The 18970-nt window shown below is 35.6% G+C and overlaps 1 protein-coding gene across 1 annotated transcript; it reads left to right on the forward strand.

Annotated features, from left to right (window-relative positions):
* The first annotated feature begins 1719 nt into the window (after nt 1-1719).
* On the forward strand, nt 1720-17678 carry LOC144435911 (ubiquitin carboxyl-terminal hydrolase 1-like). The gene is made up of 7 exons (XM_078124553.1): nt 1720-1842; nt 10804-10970; nt 13096-13417; nt 14020-14120; nt 14817-15817; nt 16287-16482; nt 17255-17678. The coding sequence occupies exons 2-7, from the start codon at nt 10807-10809 to the stop codon at nt 17676-17678; spliced, it is 2208 nt and encodes a 735-aa protein (XP_077980679.1). The 5' UTR covers nt 1720-1842; nt 10804-10806.
* The last annotated feature ends 1292 nt before the right edge of the window (nt 17679-18970 follow it).

The raw sequence follows: 18970 nt of genomic DNA on the forward strand, positions 1-18970 counted from the left end.
AAAAAACATTTCAACACATACTCAAACCCCGACACAGACACACCTGAAAGCATGTTTTATCACCTTGAACTTTCATAGAATATCAACATCGACCTTTTTTGAACTGATGTATTAGTTGTGATTTGTTTGATTCTGCTGATTAAAACATATTTTGAACATGTTGCTGAGCAAGAGAAATGTGACGTCACACAATCTGTAATTAATGTCATTGGTCATTGTATATAGGATTGACACGACCAACCTGGGTTGAGAAAGACAAACATGTAACTTCCCCTACAGCTAGACTGAAAACTTTGCAAGAACGTATGAGCATAAGCAGAGCTGAGCATAAGCTTACTTTTAAGTCAAAAGATTAAACTGCAAGTGACGTTTGAATGGGCTTTGTTTACGTATAGTATATTATAACAAAGCCTCATCTTACTCATTAAAAAAATACAGTGTATAGGTACACGATTTCATTGTATAGGTTGCCTGACTATTTACCTGACCCGTCACTTTTATCTTAATACCCCTCTCCTCCTTTCGCGCTGCATTATAGGCCCATGTGTATACTAGTACTATATAACGCAAACTCATACCAAATCTCTGCGCGCAGGCCTCTGGTGATGGTGGTAGAGTATAGTAGAAAAGCTGAAGGCGAAAACATTTATTATAGCACAATGAAGACCAATCCAAAGTACCGTCGTATATATATGTTGGTCAAATGAAAAGTAAATCTGCGTGTTCGTATAGTTAATATAAATATAGGCCTATATACTTTGATGTTTAAACTATGATGTAGACTGTACTGTATGTATGTTCTATGTAGTATATACTAGTTATTTATTCTATTGTCAGTGTGCTGTCCAGAGATTGTATGTTGTCCAAATACTGAAGTCAAACATGATAAGTTTATACATTCATTTCATACATGTTCAGTAGTGACGAAATCTGACTACTTTACATTTTAGTTACGTTATTTCTACACACCATGACATTTTCATAGCCGATATACAAAATGTGGATGTGGATTGCATGTACGTACGTCCTATTATTATTTTCGACATCGGATATGTGTCTTTCACTTCACCCTAAGACACAAAAACACTATTTGGGGAATATGGTGGAAAATGAAACTGACACTAAAAGTGATTCATGATATAATACATTAAATACATAATTTATTTTAAAAGCCTTCCAATGGTTATTTGTAGGGGTTTACGATCCTGAACTGACAAAAGTAGTTCCTGGCTTCTTTTTTCCTCCGGTATCAAAACCCTACACTGCCTTCCTGTAGGCCCATCCCTAGGCCTATTAATTACATGTATTTATTTATGTGTTCTTCCAACTCCATGTAGATAAGTTTACAGAAATACTAGTATATTGGCTTTCAACGTTATATTTTGGCTATAGCTGTATTTTACGACATCCCCCGGCTTACAATCAACCTCAGACCACTTACGGTCTATTTAGTGGTCTGAGAATGAACTTTGTTCAAAGAATAGGCTATCGACGCATAGGCTTAGAAACATTATTACAAGTAATAAAATGTTTACTATTCAATCACATTATTGGTAAATTACCACGTTGGGCACTTATAAATAAGGTGTATATCCCGTTGTATACATTTCTGTCATCGTCAAGATCATGAGGATGGGTGTATACCGACGGAAAGTTAAGTTCAAAGGCCGAAAAATAAAACTCGTATTTTACACGCATGCGCACAAATTACTACCAAAATGGCGGCAATCCCACGCGTAAAACCAGTGGTGGTCAAATTTGGTTTGAAAACTCAGTGATGTAAGTTGGCAGAAGGTGTATGGCCACTGACGGAATACCACAACATCTGTTAAACGTGTACGGGTAGGTGGTGTTACAATGCTTGCATTAATATTGGTTTTCAACATACATTTTTGTAGGCTGCACCCGTAGCGCAGCTGTCATTTCTCATTTTGTGGAATGTACAAGGTGCGTCCGCCCAGTCCCGTTCTGTATCGTATAGCACTTGAAGACCCAGAGCTACTGTTACAAAGTTTACTGTTATCTGCAACTAAAAATAGGTATCACATCAGATTATATCTAATCGACGCAATTAGCCGAAGCCACCGAAAAGGTAGGCCGCTTGCAACTTTACAAAGTTAGAAATACGTACAACACATTTAATCTTGCTCTTGGTTGGTAACTTGGCAGTGGACACGCCCAAGTTACTATCTCGATCTGTTGTAATAGACAAGATAGGTCATTCGTACCTATCAAAAAACGTCTTCACGATGTAATCATGACAGCAGTAGGCTTCACTCTGTTTAAATATCTGTCGTTTTATAGACATGGACGAGATTTTGTGCAAATAGAATATCCCGTGTAAATTGTAATGTTTACATGCTGTTGTACGTCGTGTGAATGGTAGTAAAAAGTAGACAATCGTCAACATTGCATTCAATGGCATTTAACTGCAAACGAGTCCCAAGTGGGGAAGGGGGGTGCAAGACAGTCGTGTAGTACACTGTATTGTTTATATTTTTGTAAAATCTATTGTCGTATATGATCACACAGTGGTGTTCTGTTGTGTTGATGTTTCATGACAAGGTGCAGGCATAACGCTGACATGTATGTATTGTATACATGGGGTATTTATATTGACAGGGTACACACATGAACCCCTGTAATAGAAAACCTGTATACAATCTCTCATCTCCAATCTCTTAGATTCATAATGGTAACTCCAATGACATTTAAATAAATAGTATGCAATATGAAATATGAGTTTGTCATTGAAATTTGATAACACAGACATGGTACATGGTTCTTGAGAAGTTTACATGTAATATCAAAACAAGCATGTATATTTTGTTATGTAAACTGTATACACCACAAGTTAATTGTTTTAGTTATATGGTTGTATCTAGTCTTACAAGTCACTCACCAGTTTAGTCTTCTTCATTGTCTCATTTGCATGTTTCATGTGTGAAATTTTTAAGAGAATAATTCAATATTGTTGTTCTGATGACAATCTTTGTGACATAATACTGGCATATGCTATAGGGTGATTTACATATTGGCCTTGAAATGTTACCTTATCTCTCAGATAACTTGCATGGTCATGTGATTAAATAATAGAATGTTTAACACCCTGTGATTATGTTTTAAGTTCTCAGGTAAGTTGGTTTCCTACATGTATTATAGGGTCTCCTAAAAGTTATGGTTAAATAAGTTCAACATGAATTTTTAACAGATGTGGATTCTAGTATTATACTGTATCAAAACCGTGGTAACATATCATTAGACATTATTTACATGTAATGGCTAAATAGTTAACATGAAGTATAGTAACTGTAACATATACTGTAATTGGATATGACAGATTTCTGTGTGTATTCAACATTTAATGTTTACAAGGAGAGGCATAGTTAACTGAAATCTAGACTGAAATGAGAATGAATGTTCATAGATTCTAGGTTTGTATTTAAGAAATAAATTTTACACTCACAAACTGAGAGACAATTTTTTAGGAAAAACAAACTCTAACAGTTGAACTCTCAGCTGATAATGTTGGTGAAACTGTGAAAAATTGGGATTCCTTTTCTGCAAACTGTTTTGAGTCTGAGTAGAAATTTCCTTTGATAATGATATATGGATCTTAGCAACCTTTAAAAGAACTCACTGTTAACAAAAATTATAATGTTTGAAAGATCAATGTATTGAAAACCCTATTTATATTCAATGTATTGTTAGCATGTCAGAGCTATGCTTTTCTGTCATAACTCTCATGATGTGAATGATGACACTACAAATTACAATAGAAATCCCTTCCCTTGATCATGGATTACTACTATCTTATCAGTTGAGCCATACATGTAGGATAGATCATTCTTTTGTTCACAACCAACTTTGTGTAAATCTGTCAGATAACTATTTTTTCACACACAGGTTACTCTATATCTGACATTGGCCTGTAAATTAACATGAATGAATCAAATTCTATAGATCTTTCATGCTTGTGCCATGCACACTGAATATAAGAGTTTATCATACAAAATCCTCATTTTGTATTTATCAGTAGAATATCAATGAAAATGTAACAGAACTTTGTATTTCTAAAATACTATTTTACCTGTCCAGATATGTTCATTCTATAGCCCATGTACATGTGATTTGGATACATGTACAGTTCCCTTTATAACAAACCACCATATATTATAACCTTACCCCCTATAAAGATAAACATATTTGTACAAGAAAATTATAGCTAGCTTGTGGTCTCAGGTATGCAATTACACTCATATTTAATTGTGTTCTCTGCTATTAAATTTGATAGAACTTCAGGCTAATCTTTTGATTGATGTAGGACTTCTCTATTAGTAACTTGTAAATGAATAAAATGTTGGTTATGTAAGTTTGCAATAATTAGTTCTTGTATCACAACTAAAGGTTCTAATTAGTTCTAATTAATATTTATTGGCTATGTTGTTGGACCGTTCCATTCATTGCAATGTTTTTAGTGAGTAAGGTGTTAAGCGATAATGTAACTTCTTAGCCCATCAGAATGAAGGTAACACTCCAAGCCATTTCATTTTATGTGAAAATTTCAAAACAATCACCAGACCTCAGGTAATCATTTGCTGTGTTACACTAGCAACTATTGAAGGTGTTAATAGTTTCTTATGAAATACAAAATCAAAAAAATATTTGAGTTCATATGTTCTAGTGTAGAGCAGTCATAATTTCTGACTTGTGTGTCTGACCACATGTTCAGGTATAAAGAATATTATATTATATTTGTGTTTGTTTGTTTGTTTGTTTGTTTGTTTGTGTGTATTTGTCTGCATTACAGAAAATCGCTGGGAGGAATTCCCAGCACAAAAATTAAAAAAATAAAAAAATAAAGAATATTACAGGTGACTAGAAAACAGTCTTCCAGTTACATTTATATTGAATAAAGAATGTGGTATATTACCACGGTGTACATGCTGTATTATCTTAAGAAATGTTTTGTAGTACCATGTGGGTTCCAAGATTGTGTTCATGACTGAGTAGAAAGTATAATCCAAACAATAAATAAAAAAAAAATAATAATACACTTTCTGAGCATCAGAATTAAATATAAACAAGGCTTTGCTACTTTAGGAATCCAGTAACAGAGGACAATTTAATAAAAACTTGTACTACACTGTAGTGTACATGTATATAGATTTCTGTGTTGCATAAATTGATGTAAATTACCATAATTTGATGGCAAACCTGGATTTTAACTTCTTACCAACCTTATCAAATTGTTAAATACACAGTAGCTATAAAAGTCACATGAATTTTCAATTTGACAATCTACAAATACCCACTGAGTGGGATTACTACCATCATTGACATAAACAGGTAAAACTGTGTGTATTTAAGGAGGGGTCTCTTTTCAATTCAGGTTTGTTTGACTACTTGCTCCCCAGTAAATGGTATTTTAAACAATTAGTTTTCATCTACCTGGACTGTGATTTCAGAATGTGTATGTACATACAGACATGCAAAGTGACTAGCAGTGTCAGACTACACCTACAGTAATAATGTCACCTGATTGGTATTGTTTTATCCCTTCTTCCTGGTACACAATAGTGAACTAAAAATAGCTAACATTGTTTTCATGCAATAGTGAACATTGTATGTAATACAAATATATATGACTGTATAGGAATGTGTAGTGACAGGTCATACAAAGACCTTATTCAGGGTAAAATCAAAAGTTGTATTTGACAAGTGATAACTATAGACTTGTCAAATGCTATTATTTGATTTGATACTTGGGGGAGAAGGCATGTTTTTTGACTACTCAGTGAGCTGTGTGATACTAATAATACATGTATAAGCCCATTAGAAGATGATGATAGATCAGTTAATATACACTACAATGTATTGGGTCATTATTGCTAATGGGTATATTTTGAGTGTATAAGCTGTGGTTTTACTTTACAGTACTAAAGGTAAAATCTAATAGCATTCCAAAGTCAATACCTAGAGTTTTGCATTGCCGGGGTTGCCAAACACAAGAAGATGTTATTTGTCACTGCTGATACTGTCAAATGTGACAGTTTGAGTTATTTATTGAGAACAAATGGTACTACAGTACAGTACAGACTGAGACTCAGACAAGCTGTGAAGTATAGTGTAAAGTAGTAGTTAATATAATTGCTATACAAACAAGACACATCCTTAACAAGTTTATGTAATGGACAGAAAATTAACTATGTCACCAATTTATATCAATTATAAGTGTACAGGTACTGTTTATTTATTATGTATGCACTATACTATATTTGATGAGAAATATGATTGAATTGTCAATACAAGTACAAAACAAAAATGAGTGTAGTAGTTGTTTTGTTGATACTACAAGAAGTGTCTTTTTCCCCTGATGGTTGTACATTTAGAATACATACAAAACTATTTGAACTTGTGTTACTTGTAAATCTCTACTAGTAGTTTGACACACAGTGTAACACACAGTTGACATACACAGTGACAGGCAGACATACATACATACATACATACATACATACATACATACATACATACATACATACATACATACATACATACATACATACATACATACATACATACATACATACATACATACATACATACATACATACATACATACATACATACATACATACATACATACATACATACATGATACATGGTACCTTGCATTACATATACATGATACTGTCACACACACACACACACACAGACACACACACACACACACACACACAAACAAACAAACAAACAAACACAAACACACACACAATGACATTGGCACACATACATCCATAAATACAATATAATACTCACATTCCACAAGTAAATCAAATGTTCATGATTTGATAATGTTGTCTCATCAACTTATGAAATCCACCACTTGAACTGCCACCACAAAACCACAATGATACAATGTACTACATACGCATACATATCAACTCAATGGACATTGTTTGTGTCAAGGAGGGTGGGGTCAGACCAATCAAGTAAGGTTTCTAACTAAAGCTGATTTTAGGACCCCTAGTAACCTTGGTAACATGGGAGAAATCTTGTAAATTTCATGTCATTTCTTATTTGTTAAACCATACTTTTGATTCATACACAAGTTTTCTTCCCATTTGCTTTAGAAACAGGCATGTTTAAAACAAATCACATCTCTTTCTGGATCTGACAATGATTTTGATGATGAACTTGTAAGTTCAACAAAAACGAAAGATTGAATGCAGGTAATTTTACCAAGTACTTACTGCACTGATTGGTGCATGATGTTAGTACTAAGATGGTGTGGTAGTAGGACTAATCAGTAAGCTAGAAGGATATATAGTGTTAGTACATGTAAGTACAAAGTTAGAAAATGTAATCCAGTTATTAAATGTTATTTTCATTTCAGTCAAATTGAAATACAAATGGAATCACTTGTCACCTCAAATTCCATATCTAGCTAACTAGAATTCAGTTATTTGTATTTTTGCTGTAGAATAAATTAAATGTTGATATATATTTAATCCTCATTATTCCTGTCTATCTTTCCAACCTTAATTTTATGCAAGCTTTTCACCCAATCCACCTCCACTCCCAGCCCAATCTGAAAGTGTTTTTTTCCCACCTCTCTCAGTTACCAGGGTTCTATCACCTTAGGTCAAACACTGTGGTGTGTCTCAACACCATGTAGGGAACATTAATTTTGTGAAGTGTGACGATATTGTAGTCCAAATAGATGAAATGGACCATGAGGTAAAACTACTCTTGGTTTGATGCACCATTGCACACACTGGTGGCTGCCCTTAGTATACTTGCAATCCAGATACAGGTGTGTTTACTTGATTGTGCTGTGTAGGAATGAGACATGTTTCATACAAAGCGGCATAAAATGTCATTAGTGTTGATAACTTATCAAAGCATAAAAACCACAGAAGCCGGGATCCCATAACTGTGTTTACTGATGGAATGCTACATGTTAGAATGATAGAATATGATAGTGTTAGTAGTGTTGTATTATAACGTCCACAGATATAAACCAACTGATGCATGAACCCACATGTACATCACAGGCACCAATTGTTGTTATTGTTGTTTTTACCCATTTTCAATGTTGTATGAAATCTTTCCTTAGCGCTTGCGTGTTCCCACAATAGTGGGAATCAATGGTGAAAGGGTTAAGTTAGTTCACTTCATTCAAGTAAACTCACCATTGCTTTTTCAAGGGTTGTATAAGACACATACACATATTGTCCACAGACCCATGAGTACTTGTACATTATTCACTAGTCTAGTTCCTAGAATGACGCATTACGATTACTACAATCATCTCCATTCACGTATAGGGAAAGTCCTTATTCAGGCACAAAAATCTGTGCTACTCCCACTGGGCGAAGGGTAAGTAACACATGTCAGTAGTAATCCGTCAAAAATTGACAAGCAGTTGCAATTGGTTAGTTCCTTTTTAGACAATTGCTCATTAACCAAACTCCACCTCTCCAGTCTGGAACTAAAATCACATGGGGATGCGATAACACCATCACGTTTATATGAATGTAGCACAGATTAGATTTCTGTGCTAGAATAACGACTTTCCCCTATACGTGAGTTTAGTAATCGTAGTAATTGTAACAGTTGTAACATTATTTACATGATACATACATCATGTATAGTATGTACCAGTAAATGTACATGTATTTCTGTCATTCTAGCAGATTGCAGCTCATTATTAAGTATGTAACTGAAAATGAACATTGTTAGCCAGACTTAGCCAACCAGAATTAGTTATTTCATGTCTACCTAAAATGAACAAATCATACAATTTGTCTATTTCACACAAGTTTTCTGTTCCAAAACAAATCCATACAACTTCCAAACTATAATCACTACATTGCATTTGTCAGATCACTGTGATATGAAATTCAAAATAAAATTATATAATGTATTGGGGTAAATTTAGACAATAGCCCTCTATTCTTTACTGTTATCATTTCATCTCTCACTCTCTCTGATAAAATGGTTGACAAAAGTATTTTGTCATTCTCAATCTGAGACTTGCCATTACAGTTTTTTGTTGAGCGTCAGCAGAAACACTACACTTGCATCATTCATATATACAATATACATAAATTCAGATTTTGACAATATGTCCACCCCAGTCTTTGTTAAAATGACTTTCCATTTATATAATCTTTTCAAATGTCATATATGCTACTGTTAAGTTGTTAAAATCAATCTGATAATCTCCATGGAATCATTTTATCATTGTTCCCCACTTATTGTAGCCTAGAATACAGGCGATTTTGAATTTTGATTTCGGGAAATCAAAATGCCCAATCACCTGTATTCAAGGCTATTTAGATTATGATACAACATGTACATGGATATGATTTTGGGCATCATGCATTGCACCAGGTTTCTTTACTTTCTCTTTTGAGGGTTCCCTAACTATGTGATAATAAACAATATCAGAATCTCTGTCAAGACATATCACAAATGTCATTATTACAAATTCAAAAATATATTTGGTAACCTTTGTGATCCTTGTAATAGAAGGCGAAATTCAGTAAAACTTGCGTATGTTTCGTACCTTGTTCGATAAAGTTGGTGGTGAACGCTGGTAAAATATTTGGGTTACTCAGGTAGAGTTTACCTACATACCACCCTTAGCAAAAACTCTTTAAACTGACAGTCTGTGGGTAACCATGATTTACTGTATGTTTATATACTAACTAGTCGGCTCCTTATCCAGTAGCTTGTCAGACTCTATAAGGAACAGAGGTACTATGTAGAGGACTCTTATCAGAGTCAGTTTTTATTGAATGGTCAGTGTAATATAATTGTTAATTTTAGGATTTCCAGTCATATCTGATAAAACTACCACATAACTGTTCAATCAGGTTTCCATCTATTCAGCTAGGGTGGTATTTCTAATGTCAATAGAAACAAGTCCAAAGTACATAGTCCAAATTCACCTGAATGTTATCTTGTAGGTTATGTTGTGGTAGATAGAAAATATACCTTGACCTCTCACCTCCTATTGAGTTCTGCCATGACAAGTATTCAACCAGAGTTTTGAAGTGAGGCTGTTTTCAGTTTACCCAGTCAGTCTCAATGAGTTTGTCGTAGTCAGAGAGTGGTATTTTTGCATTCACTCAGTTAGTACTTCTTTAGGAAATGGTGAGCAGAAGCACAAACTATGATATATCTTAGCCAAGCCTACAACCCATACAGCCTATGGTAGAGGATATTTTGGGTAGAATGCATTGAGATGGATACCATAGTTGGTTATCACTTAATGCCTAGTGTGATCTCCAGGTAAAGCCAATGAGATTGAAGCCACAGTAACTTGTGGGTAAGCTTTTGGACATTTGGGTCAGTAATGAACAGTAACTAAATGCTATGGCCATGAGAGTGAAACCACAGTACTTTGAGGATTAGCTTGGAACATGTAACTTGGTCAAACCATTACATTGTCACTGAGATCAAAACCACAGGAACGTGTGGGTTAATGTGGAAAAGTCAAAGAAATGCCAGTGAGATCAAACCACAGGAGCGTGTGGGTTAATTTGGAAAAGTCAAAGAAATGCCAGCAAGATTGCAACCTTTAAGTTAGTAAATAGTGGATTGGTTATCTTGGAATAAACGTCAAGACAATGCCAGTAGGATTGAAATCACAGTAACTTGTGGGTTAGTTTAAAAGACAAAGTCAAAGTAATGCTAGCACTAGTAGTTAGGATGGAATGAGATCTATGTTGCAATTTACAAATTTGCAATGTGTAACAATATGTTCTGTTTCTGTTTTTTTTTCTCCAGAAAATGTCCAAAGGTGTATGTGGTGAGCAGAAAATAGAAAGCCCACCCAAAAAGAGACCCAGACTATCATTGAAAAGTAAACGACGAGATACAAACTCTACAATGCCATCACAACAGAAGATTACCCCTATGTTTAATAAGGGAGCTGGTTCTAAAGAAAACCTCAAGTAAGTTTATACCACAGAGGTCGCGTTAACGCGTTATTTGTGCGTATTTGACGCACTATTTGACACTTGGGATGCCTTTTTTTGGATGTATGCGTCACTGGGGACGCGTCATAAACAGGGGACAAATGGAACTTACTGTTGGCAAACGTACGGTTATCATCTTTGCTTCGAAGTTGTAGAACAGACATCGTGGAATTAGTCAGTTCTGATAGTAACTATTTATATGTGCAGTGTGACCTGTGAAATTTGAATATGACCCATCGTATATAAAACGTTCCAACAGTTTCATGTGCCCCATGACCATTTCCTGACGTGCCGAGCACGTCTTGGGTAGTTTAGAAACTACGTAATATTATAATTACTTATCCACGTGATTAGTTACTTATTAACAGACATGGTTTGGCAGAGTTTCCATCGATAGCACGGCCTTGAAGCATCTTTCCTCACGGGCGAAGCGATGATTAAATAGACCACAGCGGTGGACAGTAATCTATGCTGAAGCCTTCACGTTGATAAATTTATACTGCCACGTCACCATTTCATTCTCATTAAAACTGAAAATTATTTTGAGCTTCGTTACGGGATCGAACGCATTACGTGAATTTACAGTGAACACGGCACACGTAAAGGCGTCGTTCAAGAATAAACGATTGCAACGTAGCGACACAAAATTTGTATCGAACTTTTACAACTGTGTCTCTGTCAAATTGAAGTTCACGCTGTCGTTCATACTTCATCATTCATGTCATGGAACTTAGTTTATGCATTGCGGTTTTGTATCATGGGGTAGTTTTATGGTCCGACTCCAAGAACCGCCCTACCATTAGCTCTGGATTTATACGCTATGGGGTTTCGACACGTCTTCTCCCACTCCGGAGTTCTTTCTCGGAGCACATATTTTTAGAGAGTGATTACCATAGAAAATCGAAAGTCGAGAAAGATGAAGTTAAACCTCTGTATAGCGTATTCTTGCATATAAATATTTTCTTTTTGGAAGTACAAACTATGTACTTGTAGACAGTGAGCGGGAGAATGACACTGATGTGTTCATGTACATGTACAATGTATTTACATTTGTAACGTATTTAGTGTACATCTGAAAGACATGTAGTGACTGTGTGCATGCAAATTTGGAAAAGACACACCGTAATAGGATTTTGACGCTAATTTTGGCAGGAACGCGTCCCAGCGACGCATCAGAAAAAAAGCTACCGCGACCTCTGTACCAGCAGTACATTACTGTTAGTGTAAGTTTATACCAGCAGTACATTAGTGTAAGTAAGTTTATGCCAGCAGTACATTAGTGTACGTAAGTTTATGCCAGCAGTATACGTACTTCTAAGGACTTGCAACCCTTGGTAGCAGAGTGGATGAAATCAAGTAACTGCTGTGTAGTGCCCCAATTCATGAAATAATGATTTTCACAGAGAACTACAATAAAATGCCTAGGGAACAGGAAAACCTATTGCTTGAGAACTGCAATAAAATGTCTTAGGAACTGGCAAATCTCTTATTTCCCAAACAAAACCATTGGACCAGGTGTTTGCTACAACTTATCAACATTTAGAGTAGCCAGCCAAGGTTTGTTCTTGTATTTCATGACATTGAACTCAGAAACATATAAAAGAGATTATTATCAGGATAGAGGAATACATGAATGGGATTTAAATAACAAAGGTGTGTAGACTTAATAGGGGTCAGAGGGTCATTTAAAAAAAGAAACAGTGTACCCAGTTTTATATGCAAAACTTTAATGTGAGCTATAAATTACATTAGTCACAATTACTTGTCTGATGGATGGCTTTCCTGTAAAGGTCATTGACCTTAGTAAGGCTAATGTTGGATGAAGTCTAAACTGTGAGTGTTAAAAATAGATGTCTGGTAGAGCTGTAGAAGAGTTGGTCTGGAATGAAAGGGTGGTTGTATCTAATCCTTATAATGAGTAGTAATCCATGGCTGTAGGATTCAAACGTTGGGGTTTAAACCTGACCAAATTTCTATTATAATACTTGAGTTCCATGGAATTCAAACATTGGCTTTTACTGCACTAACATGGCTGACTTTTACTGCACTAACATGGCTGACTTTTATTACACTAACACGGCTGACTTGTGTCCATTCACAGAACTGATGATGAGAAAATTATTAATACAGAAGAGAATGGTGAGAGAAGCAAGGAATATGTTCCTCCTTTCACTGGCCTGTACAACTTAGGCAATACTTGTTATCTGAATAGTGTGATTCAAGCACTCAGATACTGCCCTGAATTCAGTCCTGGTATCATGCATCTTGGCAATGACATTGACAAGTATTACGTCAAAAGTGATGACAAAACACAAGACAAATACTGTGGCAAAGGGGATGACAAAACCCAGGATGCTGACAAAACAGAAGCAAGCCCAAAAGATATCCCAGCTCATTTTCATCTCGTAAAGAAAACTAAAGAGGTAACAACCTTCTGTTCTTTGAATCAGGAATGTTGTTGTAACTTGACACTGAGCCCATTGTCATGTAATATACAGCTTCATACAGATGCTAGAAAATAAACTGTGTTTCACACAGGATATCCACATTTTGTTCGGTAAAAACTAGCAAATGCCATAACCACAACTTAAGTAAGTCAAAACATTTTATATGAGTATCGCCTGACACAAATTTCGTGTAGAATTATTTTAACATAACTCATAATGTTTTTCTAATCCATTCTGCCGAATCAGAAAATACCCCCAGAAAAAACTCTTGCTTAGTATTGTAGTTGGTTTCAATATTTCTGACATAATGATGGTATCTGTAAAGTACAACAAATCATTTTAATGACACATTTCACAATTTTATTCTTCAAATTTTCAGTGGAATGGTGACAATATGATGGCACTTGTGATACCATTCAAATAAAACTGTCATAACCATATGCTGTGTTTAGTGTTTGACCTAGTTTTGGTACTAAACACTTTTGTTCAGGTTATAAATGAACTTTGGCACTGTTTGATCAGATGAATTGTGAGGCTGATTAGGTGACCCTTGACACTGATATTACTTTATTCTTTAGCTACTGGATTGCATGCTGAAGAGTGAAGACACTTACACAGCTAAACCAGAGGTTGATGTTGATGTAGCTGTCAGACCACATGAATTATTGGAAACACTCAGGTAGGTGAACAGATACAGAGCTTTCTACTTGTAGTTGTGAGGCTGTGTAATCCTGTTACAGCCAGAGTTGCAATAGATTTTGATAATACACCCAAGTACAAAAAGACTATACATAAAAATAAAATTATGCATGTTCAAAAGATCACTCCATTTGACTCAGAAAAAATTGTATTTATTGATGACAAGGGCAGTCAAATAATTGAAATATGTACTTACTATTTTGTCATGATAAAGCAAGCCTCAACAAGCAGTGTATTTACAATATAGTGAACGAACATTTTTACTCAAAATGAAATGTATTTATTGATTGAGTGAGGGATTGATTGATTGATTGGTTGGTTACAAAAGCAGTGAAGTATTTGAAATAGTTAGGTGAAGTTTTGTCAGGATGCAAGCAAGTCTCAATGAGCCATTTATTTGTGAAATAGTGACCTATATACTGTGTTTACAGAATCAAAGTAATCATTTGAACTATGACCTAGCAGTAAGTCATTTGTTCAAGTCACATAATACAAATAATACCATGTGACAATGGTGAACTGAAATCTTGGAACAATGAGTCAAAGAATACAACTACATTTGTACTCTGTGACTGAGCACTCTAAACTACCTACTGTGTAGTCAGATATTTCATGTACAAGTATAATTTCAGTTTGTGTAGCTTTGTTGAAGTTTATAATTTCTGTGTTTTGGTAGGGATTTGAATCCAATGTTCCAAGGCTATATGCAGCATGATGCACAAGAATTATTACGATGTCTGCTGAGTCACGTACAGGACGCAAGTCAACATTTGGGAACCAAACTACAAGAAGAAGCCAAGAAAGCCAAACAGTACCAAGCAGGCAGTGTCAATGGATTCAATGGCCATCGACTAGAAACAGTCAATGAGGATGGCAATGTTTGCAGTACAGACAACGTTGAAGAGAACGGATACTGCAATGGAACCGAGTCTGTGTCTTCATGCAGCACATCGGTCAATGGTGAAGGCAAGGAGAACATACTGAATGGTAAAACCAGTAAAAAGAGTAAGAAACAGAAAAAGAGCAAATCATCGCTATCTAAGAAGGATAATGGTGATACAATATCGTACAGCAGTAGTGCAAGTTCACCAACAAACACAATCAAATCAACGAAGAAGAAGAAAAGACTTGGCCTTGGTCGGATCAAACAGGCGTTCTTTGGTAAATCCAAGAATAAAAACAAGAATGGTGAGGTTGAAGGAGTGAACGGAGAGGAAGTGGTCAATGATATGACAGGTCGTGATGATGTCACCAGGATTTCAACATCTGGAAAAATACTACGTCATGCCGAATGTCAGACAACAGACGAGGATGAACCACTGGCGGAGAAACCGGTGACAAACGGTGAAATGTCTCTCCAAGATGTCAATAAACTCAACTTTAACAGGAACAGGTCACGCAGTAGCAGTTGTTCTTTATCTGAAGTTGATTCTCTTGTTTCCATGGAAACTTCAAAGACAAGTGAGTCTGAGACCATGGAGTGTGGCAACTCAGAAACTGAGACTGAATCAAAGACGACAGTAGTTGACATTGTAGATAAACTGTTCCAAGGTTCTCTTGTATTACGTACACGGTGTTTGGAATGTGAGTGTTATACAGAAAGACAGGAAGCCTTTCAGGATATCAGTGTACCAGTGCAGAGTGACAATGGCAATAATGACGAGGATGATGATGAAGGTAAGGAACTGTCACATGTAAACTTGACATAAGTATACTGTACACTAGCATTGTCACATATACTGCTCAGACTAAACTGGAGGTGTAACACAGTTTCATTTCACCAGAATTGCTCGTCACTTGTGGAATGGAACAGTAAATAAACTCTTATTCATTACTGTTCCATGTCATCAGTACATGACATATTATCTACAAATCAATCATTTAAAAAAAGAACATATATAAACCTAAGTAACAAGATACATGAAAACCTAAGTAAACAAAACTATTCACCAACTTAAAATTTTGTCTCTTCCAAAAATAATACAGAAGCTGTATTTTCTTGTCAAGTATTCATAATTGGAAATGAATGTATGTTTCTTTAGATGTATTCAAATTACATACACCACCTGTCTTGCCAATAACTTCATAAATATTCCGATCTTTGTAGAATGTATGATTTCATATTAATTTCTGTTTTCATATACAGGATCTCCCAGACCCTCTAATTTGTCACTCAGTTGGGCCATATCGGAATTTGCTTGCAAAGAAAGGCTAACAGACAACAACAAATACTATTGTGAGTCTTGTTTAAGGCACACAGAAGCTGAAAGAACCCTACACTTTGATAAACTACCTCAGGTGTTCACTGTTCATTTGAAAAGATTCACAGCTACATCTAATGGGTAAGTACCAGTCGTTTAGTGTGTGTGTACATAGTATTAGTAACTACAGTACCATACTGCAGTGCAATTCCTGAAACATTAGATTCACTGCTACATCTAATGGGTAAGTACCAATGATTACTTCCATTAGTGTGTGTGTACATAATTAATATTAGTAATTACACTACCATACTGCAGTGCAATTCCTGAAACATTAGATTCACAGCTACATCCAATGGGTAAGTACCAATGAATACTTCCATTACTGTGTGTGTACATAGATAGTACAAAATGTATTGGTAATTACACTACCATGCTGCAGTGCAAATCTGAAAATATTGTTAAATATCAGTATGCAAATGAGCATGGAATCATTCGATATGTACCAAAGCATCTGAACGCGGTTACATTTTTATGAACTTGCAGTTTTGGATAAGCATATGTGATGGTAACAGAAGCCCATGATCCCTGAGTGCAAGGGTACTAACATGCATATTTTATGGTGTTTTCAGCTTTCACTTACAATACTATGAGAACACTACAAGCACAAGCAACTTGTCTCACTCCCTTTCAAAATCACATAGTAAAGCAGTGTTCTCCAAGAAGGGTTTTTGAGGGGTGCACCACCCCTCTGTTTGTAGGGCAACCCCTCTGTTTTTGCCATGATGATTTATGCTGTTAGTTTAAAATTGTTAAACTGAAAACAGTATTCAGCTTGTAGCGGTATTTATTACATGTAATTACTGTGCACACAGTTTACTAATCACTATTTTTCTCTTCATTTTTTGTCCAGATGTTATCCAAACGGTACTGTCTCTAAAGTGAACAATCCCATCGCCACGCCGACGGAATTGAGTCTAGAACAGTGGTGTACAAAGAAGTGTCCTCAGAGTCAACAAAAGTACCAACTATTTGCTGTTGTTATGCACAGTGGTGTATCAAGTTCAAGTGGTCATTACATCACCTACATCAAGCTGCCAAGGACAGAAGTACCAGTCACTAAACAAAGCAACGGAAAAAGTGAAACCAACAGTGTGTTTCACAACGGACATGTCAATGGTATGGTCAACGGTGGTGTTCATGATGATTTATGGTATCAGTTTGATGATGAGAAAGTACTACCAATGACAGATGACAAATTTGAACATCAGATGTCACCAGCTACTATCTCAACCTGTACACCATATCTCTTATTTTACAAACAAATCGATGTTTAGTATGTCAATGCAGGTACTAAAAAAAAGACAGCTATGCAACATACACTATTGATTGTCATTTGTTATTCAACAGGGTATGTCAGAATTAATGTGTATGAATTCAGTGTCATCTGTGCAGATAGCACCACAATTAATTGTACATATATAAATATCTATAGATTTATCTTTCTTGTCAACATTTATGGGGAGGGGGAGGGGGATGCACCTAACCTTTGTATCTACTGTGAATGCCCCCCTTTCCTGATAAAATGAATACTTCTAATGAAGCAAACTTAGGTTAGTAGTCACCAAACTCCTGAGGCCACTGAAATGTTGTTATGTCAACCTTCTAAGGGGGATCCACTTCCTAGTCCTACTTGGTCTCAGACCTGAGGCCACTGTAATGTTGCTATGTCAACCTTCTAAAGGGGATCCACTCCTAGTCCTACTTGGTCTCAGACCCGAGGCCAATGAAATGTTGTTACGTCAACCTTCTAAGGGGGATCCACTCCTAGTCCTACTTGGTCTCAGACCCGAGGCCAATGAAATGTTGTCATGTCAACCTTCTAAGGGGGATCCACTCCTAGTCCTACTTGGTCTCAGACCTGCATCCAAGGAAGTTGGTATTGCTCCTTAAGTAAGCCCTTTCATAAATAAAACAAATTCCAGGGAGAACCTTCTTGTGCCATCATCTCCCAACATATTAATGTACAATTTAGAAAGTACTTGATGACTGAACATTTCATTTTGTTTTATTTGTGGTGAATGAACTGTTATAGTCAATTTTGTCATTTTTTCAGACTGAATTTTGTAAATTGAAATTTTTCTTTGATATTGAAGAATGATTCATTGTCACACTTTTAGCAAGTAATTGACTCAACCTTGCTAATAGTTCTGTCCGGTTTGTCACCATAGTTTTCCATTTATAATTTAAACTTTATAATACATAGTAGAATTCTCATGATGTGCTGAATAGCAGTATGAAACATAACTGCAAAATTTGGCTTACTTTGATTTTTATTTTGACCTTCCTTTCTCATCACCATAATTTATTTGTCATTAGGACAATGTGTATGTATGTATGTGTATGTCTGTCTTTGTTTGTTTGTTTGTTAAGATGTCAAGTAAGGTGGGGGGAGGAGCATTGCATATCTCTGATACTGATCTGACAATCCATATATGTTCTAATAATATATCAAATTCACAAGATAGGTATAGAAATCCATTAAAGTACATAACAAATGTGGAGTCTGAAATTAATGGACAAACAGCTTCGGTTTAGGGTCAGTTTTTACAAAGGATTGCTTGGAATT

This window comes from Glandiceps talaboti, chromosome 5 (assembly GCF_964340395.1).
Source record: "Glandiceps talaboti chromosome 5, keGlaTala1.1, whole genome shotgun sequence".
NCBI classification, from domain to species: domain Eukaryota; kingdom Metazoa; phylum Hemichordata; class Enteropneusta; family Spengelidae; genus Glandiceps; species Glandiceps talaboti.